The 14,404-nt window shown below is 41.6% G+C and overlaps 1 protein-coding gene across 3 annotated transcripts in view; it reads left to right on the top strand.

Annotated features, from left to right (window-relative positions):
* The first annotated feature begins 1,728 nt into the window (after positions 1–1,728).
* The window catches only part of mmp23ba (matrix metallopeptidase 23ba), a 14,465-nt gene continuing 1,789 nt past the window's right edge, over positions 1,729–14,404 (top strand). Inside the window, exons 1-6 of one of the 3 annotated variants that reach the window (XM_014010365.1) lie at positions 1,737–2,153; positions 6,772–6,908; positions 8,548–8,687; positions 9,778–9,945; positions 11,537–11,701; positions 12,505–12,615. In XM_014010365.1, coding sequence (XP_013865819.1) covers positions 2,025–2,153; positions 6,772–6,908; positions 8,548–8,687; positions 9,778–9,945; positions 11,537–11,701; positions 12,505–12,615 — 850 coding nt within the window. In that variant the 5' untranslated portion in view covers positions 1,737–2,024. Of the gene's footprint in view, positions 2,154–6,771; positions 6,909–8,547; positions 8,688–9,777; positions 9,946–11,536; positions 11,702–12,504; positions 12,616–14,404 lie in introns of all 3 variants that reach the window. The other 2 variants (XM_014010367.1, XM_014010366.1) reach the window with 2 other exon arrangements.

Raw genomic sequence — 14,404 nt, 5'->3', positions numbered from 1 at the left:
AGCAGACTGCACAGAATCTTTGCTTCGTCACAGTCTCCCACCCTGAGCAGCACACCAGCAGCAGTGGAAAGGAGAAACTCCCCCTTAACAGGAAGAAACCTCCAGCAGAACCAAGTTCAGGACAGGCGGCCATCTGCTTTGACTGGCTGGGATTAGGGACAGGAAAGAGAGACAGCCAAACAGGACTGGTCCAGGTCTATTTTCCTCTGGAAGAGAGACAAAGAAAACACGTTACTGATAGAAGTAATTATAACAAACACGTTGAGGAGAGAGACTAAAGATAATAGCAGAGTGAGGAAATGTGGTCAGTTTGTGCTCCAGCAGTCTAATGCTGCGTTCACAATGAACGCGATTTCAGCTTCAAAATCGCATACAACGCTTCAAGTTGGACGCTTGTGCACTTTGAGGTCAGACACAGGTCAGCTCTTGAAGCGCTCGCACTGCAAGAGCCTCCCCGCCCCTCCCTCCTCTGTCGGGCTCTGTTTAATGTCAGACGAGGAAGTGGCTTTGCTTTWTTWACAGAGAGCAAGAGCATGTCACGTTCATCAGATAATTAATTCATAATTAATTCACCAGATAATTCAGAGACATTCTGAGTTTCATCACCCAGGAGCTGCGGGAGAGKCTCACAGCTCGCTTTCAAGATTATTTTTTGTCCCGAGTCCAGTCTGATGAGTCGCTGCCACGCATTGGTGAGGAAATCTCCTGTCAGGACACCGACTGCAGGCACTCGATTTCAGCTAAGGAGCTCCTCTCCATCTGTTTCAGGTTAGTGGACATCATTCAGTAAACTGTCCCATCGGGAAATCTGTCACTACGTCACACAKTGGAGTCTCTCTGATTGGTTGACGTGGCGCGTCGAGCTGCAAAAGTTCAGATTTTCTAACTTCAGYGATTTGCGCCTCAAGCACGTCGAACGCTCAGATCGTTCAAATCGTTCAAATTGCGCCGCTCTAATCACACTTGAGGCGCCGCAGCACTTCCCGACGCTGCTTGAAGCGCTTCCACCATAGACTTTGCATGTAAACCTGATGCTCCTGACGCTGAAAACGCGTTTGGTGTGAACGCACCATTAGTCTATAGCAGCATAACTAATTAACTACAATAACTAAGGAATAACAGAGGAAACCTAAATCTAACTATATGATTTATCAAAAAGGAAAGTCTTCTGTCTAATCTTAAAAGTAGACAGAGTGTCAGCCTCACGGACAGAAACTGGAAGATGGTTCCACAAGAGAGGAGCTTGATAACAGAAAGCTCTGCCTCCCWYTCTACKTTTAGAAACTCGAGGAACCACTAGTAAACCTGCAGTCTGAGAGCGAAGTGCTCTGTTAAGTGTGCTCAGATAAGTGATTTTCCATGAAATGGCATCCAGCCCAAGGCTGAAGTAGCTCGTGACTTTTGACTCAGCTAGCATTTAGGTTTTTTATTTTTAGCATGTGCTTCACGCCTTTTAGCTTTTAGCCATTGTTCCTTTTCAGATGTAACAACTAAGCCTTAATTCTGCGCATTTTCTCATCATTTTAAGCTAAATACAGGATAGTAAAAAACTGTGACACATCCCAAAACCCAACGAAACAGAGAGGAAAATAAGTATGAATACATTTTGGGGGAGGCGAGGGAGGGAAGGTGTCCTCCCCCAGTGCCTAAAGATCTTAACGCCACTGGTCTTTCCTGCTCTGCCTCAGCGTCTCTGCTTTGCTTTTGCTCCAAGCACCATTATATAAACTTAACAGGAACAGCCCATCTGATTCTGATTTAACTGAGTTGTGTGTGGGACGGTCAGGGCGTTTGGTTTTCATTAGATAGTCTCGACACTGACCCCCTGCCCCAGCTGCAGAAACGCTGCCAGGCGCAGCTGAGAGGRAGAGAGCCGAGCAGTCTGCTCTGCAGAAAACCACCACAGCTGAGCCCACAACCCGACTGCTGCCGCGTGCCACGATGGCCAAGGAGAAGTAACACCCACGGGCATGGATGGGAGAGCCGCCGTCGCAGACAGCTAACTTTTCCCCCGGAGGTGTGACATGGAAACAATGGTGTGCTGTCGGACTTCCAGAGGTTCACGCAGCGATGCCAGGAGTTTCACTGCGATGCTCAGCCTTCTGCTCGCAGGGATGCAGCTAACCACAGCGTTCCCCTCCTGGAGGTTAGAGGTATGCTGTGACCACTTCATCAAGTGGGGGGGTACCAGAAAATTAATATCACCAAACTGCACCCTCCAAAATGTTTTTTGCAACATTTCTTTTATGTGCAAAAGGAATGATTTTATCTGATATCTTATTAAAAGTCACTTATCTTTAGCACGTTCTGCATTTTCTCTCTCTTTTGTTTACCTTAGGAACCTAAATAGCCTACAAGTTTAATGTAATATAATGTTTATATTCCAGAAAAAGGTACTCAWMCCAGACTSYGCAGTTTGAAAGAGTTTACTCCAGTGGTGTTCCTGATTTATTTATACGCATATCTGAAATAAGGGTACGCACTCAATGTAAACACGGCAGTTTTATCTGCATAACAACTTATACTCAACAAATCTAAATATGTACCAGCACACTAAAGTCGACATACTTCTCAATTCTAAATGGCTATTTTATGGACATTGGCATCGCTGAACTATTTTTGGGCAATTTGGCTATTTTCGTAGACTTTCACAAATTTTTTTTACAAATTTTCAATTAAAAGACACACTAGCCACTGATATGATTACTGTGTTATATTTTTGTTTATTGATGTATTCTGAGCTTGATTGTCTTCACGCTTTTTGTACAGTATATTATATTWAAGATTCAGTTTAGGTTCAGATGAAATAAGAGCTGAATTCAGTCGTAGCCAACAAAGTGGATCCTGGTAAAATCTTCAGTGGATTGATTAAATGTGTTACTCCACATGCTTCCCTCCTTGCCAACCACCCACTGTGTTAGTGAGCCTGAGGGAAAGCTTTATGTCATTTCCTTTGCCACACGCTCTCATTACATGTCAGTCAGGAAGACTGCTGGCGGATTGGATAACTGCCTCAGATAAGCTCTAAGGCAAGTTAGAAAAGGTAGCATGTGCAAAAGATTTTGAGCAGACAAATTAAAGTTAAAATGGTGCCAAATGCGGTTTATGCCGAAAACGATGAATTGTTTGAATGATCCATAATGTGCAATAAAAATTTTAAATCACCATCTGTTTCTTGACAATCCCATTAAAATGTCTACAACTTTCCATGTCATGTTCATTTTACCAAACAAATAAGCAGACTGAAGAAAAGCTCAACAAACATTTTTGTGTTTTTAATTAAATACAAAGAAAATCACTTTTTTTAAACGGTTATTTTTTTCTTTTGTTTTTTTTTTTTAGGCTAGGACAATTATAATCCCTTGTTTTGTCGTTTGAGGCTAAACTGTTCCAGACTCGAAATCCTGAGAGATTTCCCCTCAGATGTTTCAGCTCTGTCTGCGACACAACACTTTCTTATGGTGTCACGGTTTATTCTGAAGGGTTTGCTTTTACTGCTCGTGGTTTGTGATTCATCTCCATCTGAGAAAAAGCTGGCTTTGATTCTTCAAACACCTCGTTAGTCACTGAGCACATGACTACAAACTGTCACTTGAGGTCAGTGATGCTTTGAAGTGTTTTTCAACCCTGGTCCTCAAGGTACACTGCCCTTCATGTTTTAGATGTTTCCCTGCTTCAACACAGCTGATTTCAATTGCTAACTGATTAACAGGCTTTTGTTGAACTGCAGTCATCTGAATCAGGTGTGTCAAAGCAGGGAAACCTTAAAAACATGCAGGGCAGTGTGCCYTGAGGACCAGGGTTGAAAAACACTATCGCCCAGGGCCTTTCTCACCACAGTTTAAAATCATCTTACTTTGAGAAATCTCCTCTACATCTCCATCTTCTTCCGCTTATCYGTAGTCGAGTCGCGGAGGCAGTAGGTCCAGGAGAGAGAACCAGATATCCCTCTCCCCAGCGACACTTTCCACCTCATCCTGGGGGTGTCCCAAGGCGTTCCCAGGCCAGAGAGGATACATAATCCCTCCAGCGAGTACTGGGTTTTCCCCAGGACCTCCTCCTACCAGTGGGACATGCCCGGAACACCTCACCAGGGAGGCGTCCAGGAGGCATCCTAATCAGATGAGCCACCTCAACTGACTCCTTTCGATGTGGAGGAGCAGCGGCTCTACTCYGAGTTCCCTCCGTATGACGGAGCTCCTCACCCTATCTCTAAGGATGAGCCCAGCCACCTTACAGAGGAAGCTCATTTCGGCCGCTTGTATCCGGGATCTCGTTCTTTCATTCATGAACTACGCCTCATGACCATAGGTGAGGSTTAGAACGAAGACAGACCTGTAAATTGAGAGCTTTGCCTTTCGACTCAGCTATTTCCACATCCACGTGGACCCACCACCCACAGGGAGGACCATCAAGGTCGGGTGCATTGTATGTCGGGCAGCAGGCTAAGGAGGGTCCCTGTCTGTGCTGATTCTAGAAATGACAGAGTTAATTTTGGTCTAACTTTATGTCTTGCACAATCATGTAAGATTTGAGATCTGTTGAGGATGACTCTCAGCTACAACCACACCAAATTTCAGCCCAGTATGTGCGTGCAAGCCCATCGCAACAGGGCAGGCAAACCAGACCGCAAGCTAAACTGAGGCCTGACAATGACAGGTTATGTTATAGATGCAACAACAAACTCTGTGACTGTCCCTTTAAATTCTATGGTGGTCAATGTAGGAAAGTGCAGAGACATTGGTTGTGTCCAAATTCAGGGGCTGCATCCTTCAAAGGTCGAATTTGTTGGCCACTTACGCCACTGCGCCACRCCAAAGGCTGTCCAAATTTGAAGGCTCCTCCAATTGCGGCCCACAAATGCGTCCTCTTTTTTGACCTGATTTGAAGGAAGGGTCCGGTGTATCCTTCTCGGCCTGCCCTATCCCATGATGCATTGCGGGTTGACCGGAGATTTTTATTGCAAAGCGAGACACATGAGTACAGTTTTAAATGAAAATAGGCAGTACAAAAATGAAAATATTAAAACGATTGTGTTTATAGGCTTTTGTCATTTGCATAGACATCCATCCATTATCTATACCCGCTACTTCCTTTCAGGGTCACGGGGTCACTGGTGTCCATATCCAGCAGTCACTGTGCGAGGAGCGTTGTACACCCTGGACAGGTCACAAGTCCATCACATAGACATGTTTTTTAATATTATTCTTGACAGTTTAAATGGCAGTCCCTTAGTGTATTGCCTCTAAACTAATTTTGTTCATTTATAATATTAATATATTAATACTTATGCTAATTTCTATTTTCATTGCTGTTTTTGTTTCTGTCACGTTTTACTAACACGTTTTACTTTACATTCTGGGGTAAGGGTGGCATGAACGCTAAAGGCTAGACCGGCCAAGTTCACAGCCACTTTCTACTGTTCTTCACGACTGACAAAGGACCCACCCCACGTAGACTGGGTAGGCCAGGTCATGAATTTAGCCACTCTTATCGGAAACAAACCCTCCCACTTTCTGCCTTGTGTCTACTCCTGACTCTTACTGTGTCAGAGGCCTCCGATCCGATGAGAGAAATTTTTCAGCTTTAAAGCTGACAGAATGTATGAGGTCCACCATGTGCCAAAAGAGGCTCACAGGACTGACACTTAAGTCGACTGAGTGGAATGTTTGCAGGTTCTTGGACATGGAAGACATTATGGTTGCTTTTGCTGAAGCCCAGACTCGGAAGCAGCAGATTTAGTGAAAAATGTGTGTGGATTTTTTTCATGTTGGATTTTAAAGTTAATATGAAGCCTGCACTTGATTTATTTGCTGTTTTTAAAATGTGTGAAAGTGGGTCTTTTAAAATGTTCAAATGTGAAGAAAATTTGCTCTCTAAAAGTATTTTTGTTGACATAAAGTTTGGATAAACTTTAACATCCATGTTGTGGTTCCTGACTTTTAGCGGGTGGTCATTAAGGTTGGGGCCAGTGGTGGGGGTCCACCAGATCCCCTTTGCCTATGGCTCCCAGAGTGCCTTGAAACAGCCCTGTATTTGTCATGTTAGCAATGCATTTGATGTAACACAAGACAAAATTTAACAAAACTTTATACATCTACAACTGATTAACGTTTGGCGTCAACCTCGATTCAAATTGTTTGACACAACTAATCAACTATAGCCAACATAAAAGTGACTCTTACTCAGTATTACAAATATTGAGCTAAATTTTGGTGTGGTGCTGGCTGAGTCATTTTCTACACAAACTGAGCACTATTACAGCTCACAAATTTCACACGGTTTAACCAAAACAACCACAAATTTGGCATGGAAGGCGAGCCATGTGGATTCCTTTAAGGAATGCTAAAACTTTTAATTTTATAACCAACTTAGTGGTGTTATTTGGCCAAATGTAAACCATGTTTCTGTGAAGAGACGAGCTTAAACCCTCCCCAGAAAAAGCAAAGCCTCCTGAGATGCTAGAAGAACATGTCTGACATGCCTCAGCTGTCGGACACACCAAAGCTTTCACATTTAATTTCAACTTTAAATGTTGAAAGTTGGCCACTGTCACATATTTGCTACCACTATCATGAACTTTTGGAGTCAAGTAGAACCACAGTTTTACTTCAGACAATATTTCTAGAATCAATAAAGAACAAACTGCATGTTTTTCAAAGCTAGCAAGATAGGGGGCAAAACCTCTCGATTAGTAACATACAACATATGCAGTCTTAAGTTCATTTTACATGGTGAGGTGAATCATTAAAGGTTTTTGCTTTGTCCAAGGAAGAAGCTCACACCGCTGTGCTGCTCATCGGGATCCGCAAAGAGGCCCGGTCCCAAATGCTTCACCTCTCCAGGAACAAGCGCTACACTCTGACTCCAGAGCAACTCAAATGGGACAAGTTCAACCTGACGTACAAGTATTTATTCACAGACTGTCCTTTTGTCACCACCACGACCAGATTACAGTTGTTAAAAAAAATATATATTTGTAAGAAGAAAACAAATAAAATGGCAAGAGTCCGATTGGTTATGGCAGGAAAACAGAAGCACAGATTTTATTTTTCAAAGTCTGCATTTGCAAAGATTTATTGTAGTTTTGAAACTCTTTGAATCTGACAGCTGTTGATGTGGTTTAGCTGCACTTTAAAGGGATATTTTATCCAAAACTAAAAAGCTTGCCATCTCACTCTCATCTGTTCCAGGATTAAAATGTTATTGACTAAAAGTTGGTCTAAGTCATCACCGTGCAAAACTCTGGAGATCCATTTGAGGGAAAAAAAAAGGAAAACTAAGGAGCACAGAAAGGACTTCTGCACTCCCTGTGCAGTGGATGCGATTCAAAGCAATTTGGATTGAGCAGCGCTAACTGTTGGGAAACGTTCCAGCGACTTCACTCCTTCTGGAGCTGTAAATGATCCCATAAAGTCTCCAACGAGGATATTAGACTGTATGTGTGAGAGCTGTATGCTAAAGGAGTTAACTGAAATTTGCTAAAGAAGCTGAAACAGATATTAAAATTAAAGGATATATAACAGTATTAAATGTAGCAAAATGCTAGGCAAAAAGCTAAAAAAAAAAAAAGCCAAAGGCTAACTAGAATGTAAAAAGAGCAAAACAGTGGCTACACTAACTTAAAAAAGAATAAGGTGAACAAAAAAGCTAAAAAAGCTAATGAAATGCTTAAAAAAGCTAAATTAAATAATAAAATGCTAACTAGAAGCTAAAATTAGCTAAATTAAAAATWTCAAAAGGCTTGTGAGAAAGAATTAGGAGCACAGCTAAAAACTAAAAGCAACAAAAGGCTGGCTAAKAAGCTAAAAGTAGCAAAGTTTTAGCCAAAAACTGCAAGTTTCAAAAGGCTTATGAACAAAAGGTATTAAAATAGATAAAAACTAAAAGCAACAAAAGGCAGACTAAAAGTAAGGTAAAAATAAGTAAACTAAAATAGGTAAAAATCTCTAAATGCTGGCTAAAGGCTAAATGTAGCAAAGGCCTAGCTATTTACTGTAAAAGTAGTAAAATAGTTGCTAAAAGTAATAAAATATGAATTTAAAGCTAAAAGCGCAAATAGGAGAAGCTGGTTTCAAAGAGATCTTTTTTGTGAAGAACTGAGGCAATGTCAAYGTCTATGGGGGGAAGTTAAATATTTTGTAAGTTTAAAAGTTAGAAAAGTCAGCACCTATCTYATGAATGAGCTGAATGTCTTGATGTAAGTATGGCTAAAATAGCAAAATTTTTGCAGAAGTAAAGATTGCATAAAACATAAATGAAAATAAAAACAGTATTGTGAATGTTAAATCAGCACAGAGACTGGTCTAGAAATAGATGTGCCGTCTAAATTTTGCACAACCTTTGCCGAAAGTACTGGCGCACCTCGATTCGTGGCTGAAATGAGAGAGGATCTAAAGTTTCAGTAATAGAGCTGTAGTTGCAGAGCCTGTGGGAGTTTTTGTGTCTCTACAGTAGCAACTGTGTTTTGGATGTTTTCCTCTGCTGTGGAGGAATGCGTGCAGAGTCCAGTATATTAACAACACAATGCTCTTGTTCCCCCAACAGGTTGCTCTCTTTTCCAACAAACTTGATAAACGCCAGCGACACACATCGAGGCATTGCCCAGGCCTTCAGCATGTGGAGTGACGTCTCCCCGTTCACGTTCAAAAAGGTGCCAGCCGACCAAGAGGCAGACATTAAGATCGGTGAGGGCTCTCCATGCGTGTAGCTGTACTTTTCTCAACAGATGGTTATTTTTTCTTTCTTCTTTTTTGGCTCTGAGGTCAATAACTCTGCTTTGTTGTTGGCTTTTCCTTTTCTGGCTGTTTCTGCCCGTGGCTGTGTGAGTTTGTTTGTGCCGTTAGCAAGAAAGCTCATGATTTCAAAGAACAAATTTGAATCAAACTTTCAGAAATAAATCACTGGGTTGACATATAGAGCTGATTCAAGATGGCTGCCATGGCAAAGCAGTTTTAGCAAACATAAAACTGGCTATAACTCAGTCAGTTTCACAGATAATGCGGTAAAATTTGGTGGGCTGGTTGCTAAGATTGATCTCTAACTTATAATATGAGCACAAGTTGTGTTCAAATCTCTGGCATTGGCTATTGGAATCAACTCTGCCGGTCTGTTAGCGAAATATCTCTTGAACCACTTTACAGATTTTAATTAAATAATAATAAAAAATGTAGGTACAATGATTTAATGCTTGGAGCAAATCCAATTAAAGATGACCATCACTGCCAACTAAGCTTAAAAAACACACAAACAGCTATAATTCAGCCAAGTTTGCAGGTATGCTAAATTTGGTTTGTTTAAAACGTTAACATTTACTGTAGGAACTGACCCTGTTTGTTTGTCTTTAACAGAAAATGATCTTAGTCTAAATCGTTGACATGAAAGGCAATAAGCGTTCTTTTAAGGAATCTGGTCCTTTAATAATAGAAGTGTTTTTGGCTTCTAAATTCTTTAAGCTACCCTAGCGTAACTGTGTTACCACGCTTTAACTCAACCTGATTTATAATTCTCAATGAAAGACAACTCCGTGCATGGCAAAGCATTCTGAATTATGTTTTATGCATCCCTTCGGGTGCAAACTGGAGACTCCAGCATAAATTTTCATTGACAGTGAGAGACTTGGTTGTTACTCTAAAGGGTGAAGGCTGAGCAAAGAGCTTTTTTTTTTATTGTCGCCAGTAATTCATCACGTTGCAGCTGCAGTCTACACAAAGCAGATAGAGCGGAGGGAGGGTTTCCCTCTTTGGCTCTGAGATTTGTCTGTCTTTGACTTGGCAGGCTTCTACCCCATCAACCACACAGACTGTCTGCAGTCCTACTTGCACCCTTGTTTTGACGGCATCACAGGTGAACTGGCCCATGCCTTCTTCCCCCCAACAGGCGAGATCCACTTCGACGACCACGAGTACTGGATTCTGGGAAACATGCGCTACAGCTGGAAGAAAGGCTGGAATATTTTATGTTTGTTGAAGCTACTGATATTTAAAGCGGTAGTCTGGTCATTTCTGAAGCGATGTTCTGTCAAATAATAATCAATAGTACCTTGTTCGGTGACATTAGTTGTAAAGCACAGACAAACATACACAGGACAAAATGATAGAACAGGTTTTATCACAAACATATGAAACTAACTGAGACAAAGGAGAAAAATCCTGCTTTTAAATCTTTTTTATCTCCACATTTAAATCCTTCAGTTGGGGTCTATATAAAGTGGAACTGCAACGCTTCGGTCTGAATTCATCCTTATTGTAACTCCACAAGCCCCTTTGAGGAAATGTATTTTCAGATGCCAAGTAAACTGCATCTTAGCGCACGCGCAACCCCCCCAACAATCCTCCGCACTGAACGGGACGGGACAGAAGCAGAAGGTGGTTCTTAAAGAGACAGAGGCCAATTTCAAGGCGTTTAGAAGAGGAAGTGATGAGAAGATAAGTTTATTTTCTATTTAAACATTAAAAACATTTTAATAACAACTAAAGGTGACATAAATACTTTATTATAGTATAGTACTTAAATGTATGCCTGAGAAACACATAATATTGCCCCTTTAAATCCAAAAAAGGCGCTTCAACACCCCGCCCCCCTCCAAGCTTCCAGAGTGGGCCATTCTGGTTTGATAGAGAGGTTTACGACTAAATTCAAAATTTCTGCTCCAAGTGCACAACAAAATGCATTTAAGGATCAAAAAAGTAGATGTGTCCTGTTTACATGAAAGCAAAACTAAAGAAATTGTATTTCCTGCAATGCAGTGTGAATACTTATTGCTGAATTGAAAGTTGCTGAAAAAGCTGAAAACCATTTTAACACTGAACTAATAATGTTTGCTGAATTTTGCCAGGTGGTGGAACCCAAAATTAGCAGAAGGATTGCTGAAGTTTGCTGAAGAACTCAAACTGTGAAAACAAAAGCTCCAAGGGACAGAAAACAGCTGAAAAATACAAAAATATGCAGAAAAAAGTAGAAATATAGCTGAAAGTGGCAGAAAAAAGCTAGAAAAAAAGTGAAATGAACAAAAGAAAAGTTTAAAGTACCGCATGAAGAAGTTGAAATGAGCAGAAGAATCGCGGAAAAGGTCAGAGTGATAGCTAAATCAACAAAATAGAAGCTGAAGGAAGATGAAATTAGCACAGAGAAGAACAGAACCAACTGTAGAAAACTACAGTAAAAATGTTGGAGAGTTTTAAAGATGTTGAAGACAGCTCCATTTATTTTTAGTGTGGGGAAAAAAATGGCCACAACGTATAAATTCCTGAAGTAGCTAAAGTCATAGCCGAAATTTCCTGAAGAAGCTGAACGTTTTGATATATGAATTGTTGAAATAGCACAAAAATTGAAAAACGTACGGAAAAAAAGAAACATAAATGAATATTCGTGCCTCTTCCTCCATCTTCCATGCTCTACGTCTGATAAGATCCTAACGGACTCGACATCTCTTTGAAAATGACCAGACTAACTCTTTAACTCATAACCCGATGGATGTGGTTGAATCTCAACCGAGAAACTAAAGAAAATAATCAGTTTTTTTTTTATCACGCAGGAGTTTGGTTGACAGATCTAGTCCACGTGGCAGCTCACGAAATCGGTCACGCCCTGGGACTCATGCACTCCCTGAACCCAAATGCCATCATGCACCTGAACGCAACCCTGACGGGACGCAAGCTCATCACGCAGGATGAGGTGTGGGGTTTGCACCGTCTCTACGGTATGTTCAGAATCCTCGTGTTTCTATGAAAACACAAGTTCTCATTTAATCGAGGATTTGGGATTTATTAAGTTTGTTAATTGTTTAAAACATCCTTGAATGAACAGAACATGAAGAGAGAGTTCAGTTTTCATCCTGGAATCAGACAACCTGGCAAATCTGGGGTAAAAATTGGTGCAAAGTGCCAAGTATAGTAATAGCTGGAAACCAAACAACTTCTTGAAAAGACTAGTACRACAATAATGTCGTTTTCTACCTGCTCTGACAACCTTTACAACTGGTTCAATAGTGCTGTTAAAGGTGCTAAAGGAAAAAATGAAGTATGCTAGTCCTGAAGTTATGACAGATCCGTGACTCCAAATGTCCAACAAGCTGTCATCGTGCGCTGCGAGCTCTCATTATTTGCAGTCCAGCAGGCGGTCGGCCATGACTGTCGGCCAAATCAGGAGAAAAACTGAGCCAGGATGATTGTTTAATCTGACATAGTGGCACATTTGAATTTGGCAGTGGCGGAGTTACATCTCAATGCACGYGCAGAGAACCAGCTGAAGAAACTCTGATGATGCATTTTTGGTCCGAACCAGCAGGGAAGTGGACTTCTGTGTTTGTGATGAGTAAAAGCCAACGTGGCATTAGTGCCTACTGTACAAAATTACTCACGAGTCATCATTTGTGTGTGTTATGGTGAGTCACTTTCACTGGCAACTGAAGCAGACTGGGGATCCAGTTTCTTTTTGCTGCTAAGTAAGAACTGCTGTCTGATCCCCCCCCTCCTCCTCTCTGAATCCATCTCTCTCTTCCAGGATGTTTGGACCGGTTTTTTATTTGTCCTGCCTGGGCTCGGAAAGGCTATTGCGACAGCAAGCGCAAGCTGATGCAGAAGCACTGCCCCTCCAGCTGTGATTTCTGTTACGGTAAGACAACAGAAAGCAGCGCCGGTCCGGGAGAAGAAAAATGAAAGTTTGCTCTCGGCTGCAGCCTGAGGAGCTGCTGTGAACTGTTTGCCAACGGAGCAACGGGAGCCAACAGGTTCAGAGCTGTGAGGAAGGGTTTCAAGAATCTGATTTGAGTGGGGGGGGAATGGTGTTGTCTTCCCGTAAAACAGTAGCATCTCCAGGGAGGCCAAGTGAAGCAGTACCTGCTGAATGCTGTGTCAATGAGAGCTGCTTTACACCGACTCCTCGGCAACCTGACTCCCCGAGCCTCTTTTGGGATGCTCTGGTGCCGAGGTCTCTCGTTGCACAACAGGAAATGGTTTCTCCTAGCTACCACAGCCCTTAGATTGCTTTGGCTTTCTGAGAATTTTGTCAGCAACGAGGGACAGCGCGGAGACAGGCACGAGGATACGATTCCTGGCTTGCAGTAACGTGTTCCTCCTTGTTGATTGGGAGACGTTGGATGGCTGTGGAAAATTCCAGAGCGACTCCAAACTGCTGGAATTTCAGACTGCGGCTTGAGGGTTAGAGACACACAAGGTCGACTTGGATTTTTGCGGCAKTAACGAGAACGGCTGTGTTTTTTTTTTAGTCAGACTAAGAAGTGATCACAAGCTGGTCTGTTGTGTCTGCCAGACGGGAGAATTTATATCATTGGGGATGCCTCATCATAAACTGGTTCCCATATTGATGTGTTCGATAAGGCTCGCAACAAAATTTTGCTGACGAGGGGCGCATATCTTTTCTACAACTACAGTTCTGAATGAAAAATATTGCAATGTCGTTAAAAATGCAAACAAAAACAAGTTGCAATGATTTTCTAATTTCATAAATTCATATTTTGTTGACAGTGGAACTTAGTAAATATATCAAATGTTTAAACCAGTGGTGTCCAAAGTCGGTCCACAAGGGCCGGTGTCCTGCATGTTTTAGGAGCTGCCCTGGTTAAACACAGTTGAATATAAGGAGTGCCTAATTAGATCTTGATGGCATACTGAGGAGGCCTACTAATTAAGCACTCCTTAGGTTCAGCTGTTTAACCAGGGTAGCTCCTGAAACATGCAGGACACTGGCCCTTGAGAACCGACTTTAAACCAACAAATTTGACAATTTTCCGAAAAAAAAAAGGTAATTATGATTTTTTTTTGGCTGCAACACCTCTCAAAAAACTTCGGACAGAGACAGAAAAAAAACAGGTCTGATTCTGGTTTCGCTTCACTCTAAGCCCAGTGCACCATGCCATTAAAAAATGTAGATCAAAGCTCTATCATGCAAAGAAGAAGTCATATGTGAACACCATCTAGAAATGCCGCCATATTCTTTGGGCCAACGCTCATTTAAAATAGACTGAAGCAAAGTGGAAAAAAGGTTCTGTGACCAGACGATTTGAAAATATTTTTGGGAACCACCAGAGGCCACGCCCTCAATACTAAATAAAAACCTAAATGATGCACAGCACAAAAGCTGGCCTCTCTGATGGCATCGGGGTGCATTAGTGTCTCTGGCATGGCCAGTTTATTCCAACCTCTATTAGACTCCTTGCGTTGGCGTTTGTTGGTAGTTAGATGTAGTTTATGGCATATTTTAATATTTTAGACTTTATTTGATAAACATACATTTAAACTGTAAAATAAAGACTGTAAAAATACTGTAGGCAGTTCAGTTTTGTAATTTTAAAAAAATATATTTTCACATGGACTGAGCCATTTTATTTACACGCAAAGCATTCTGGGTAAATGATGACGTGGATAGGTCATCAGTGCGAGGC

Source organism: Austrofundulus limnaeus, unplaced genomic scaffold, assembly GCF_001266775.1.
Source record: "Austrofundulus limnaeus strain Quisiro unplaced genomic scaffold, Austrofundulus_limnaeus-1.0 Scaffold68, whole genome shotgun sequence".
NCBI classification, from domain to species: domain Eukaryota; kingdom Metazoa; phylum Chordata; class Actinopteri; order Cyprinodontiformes; family Rivulidae; genus Austrofundulus; species Austrofundulus limnaeus.
This window is presented reverse-complemented; position numbering and strand designations above follow the sequence as displayed.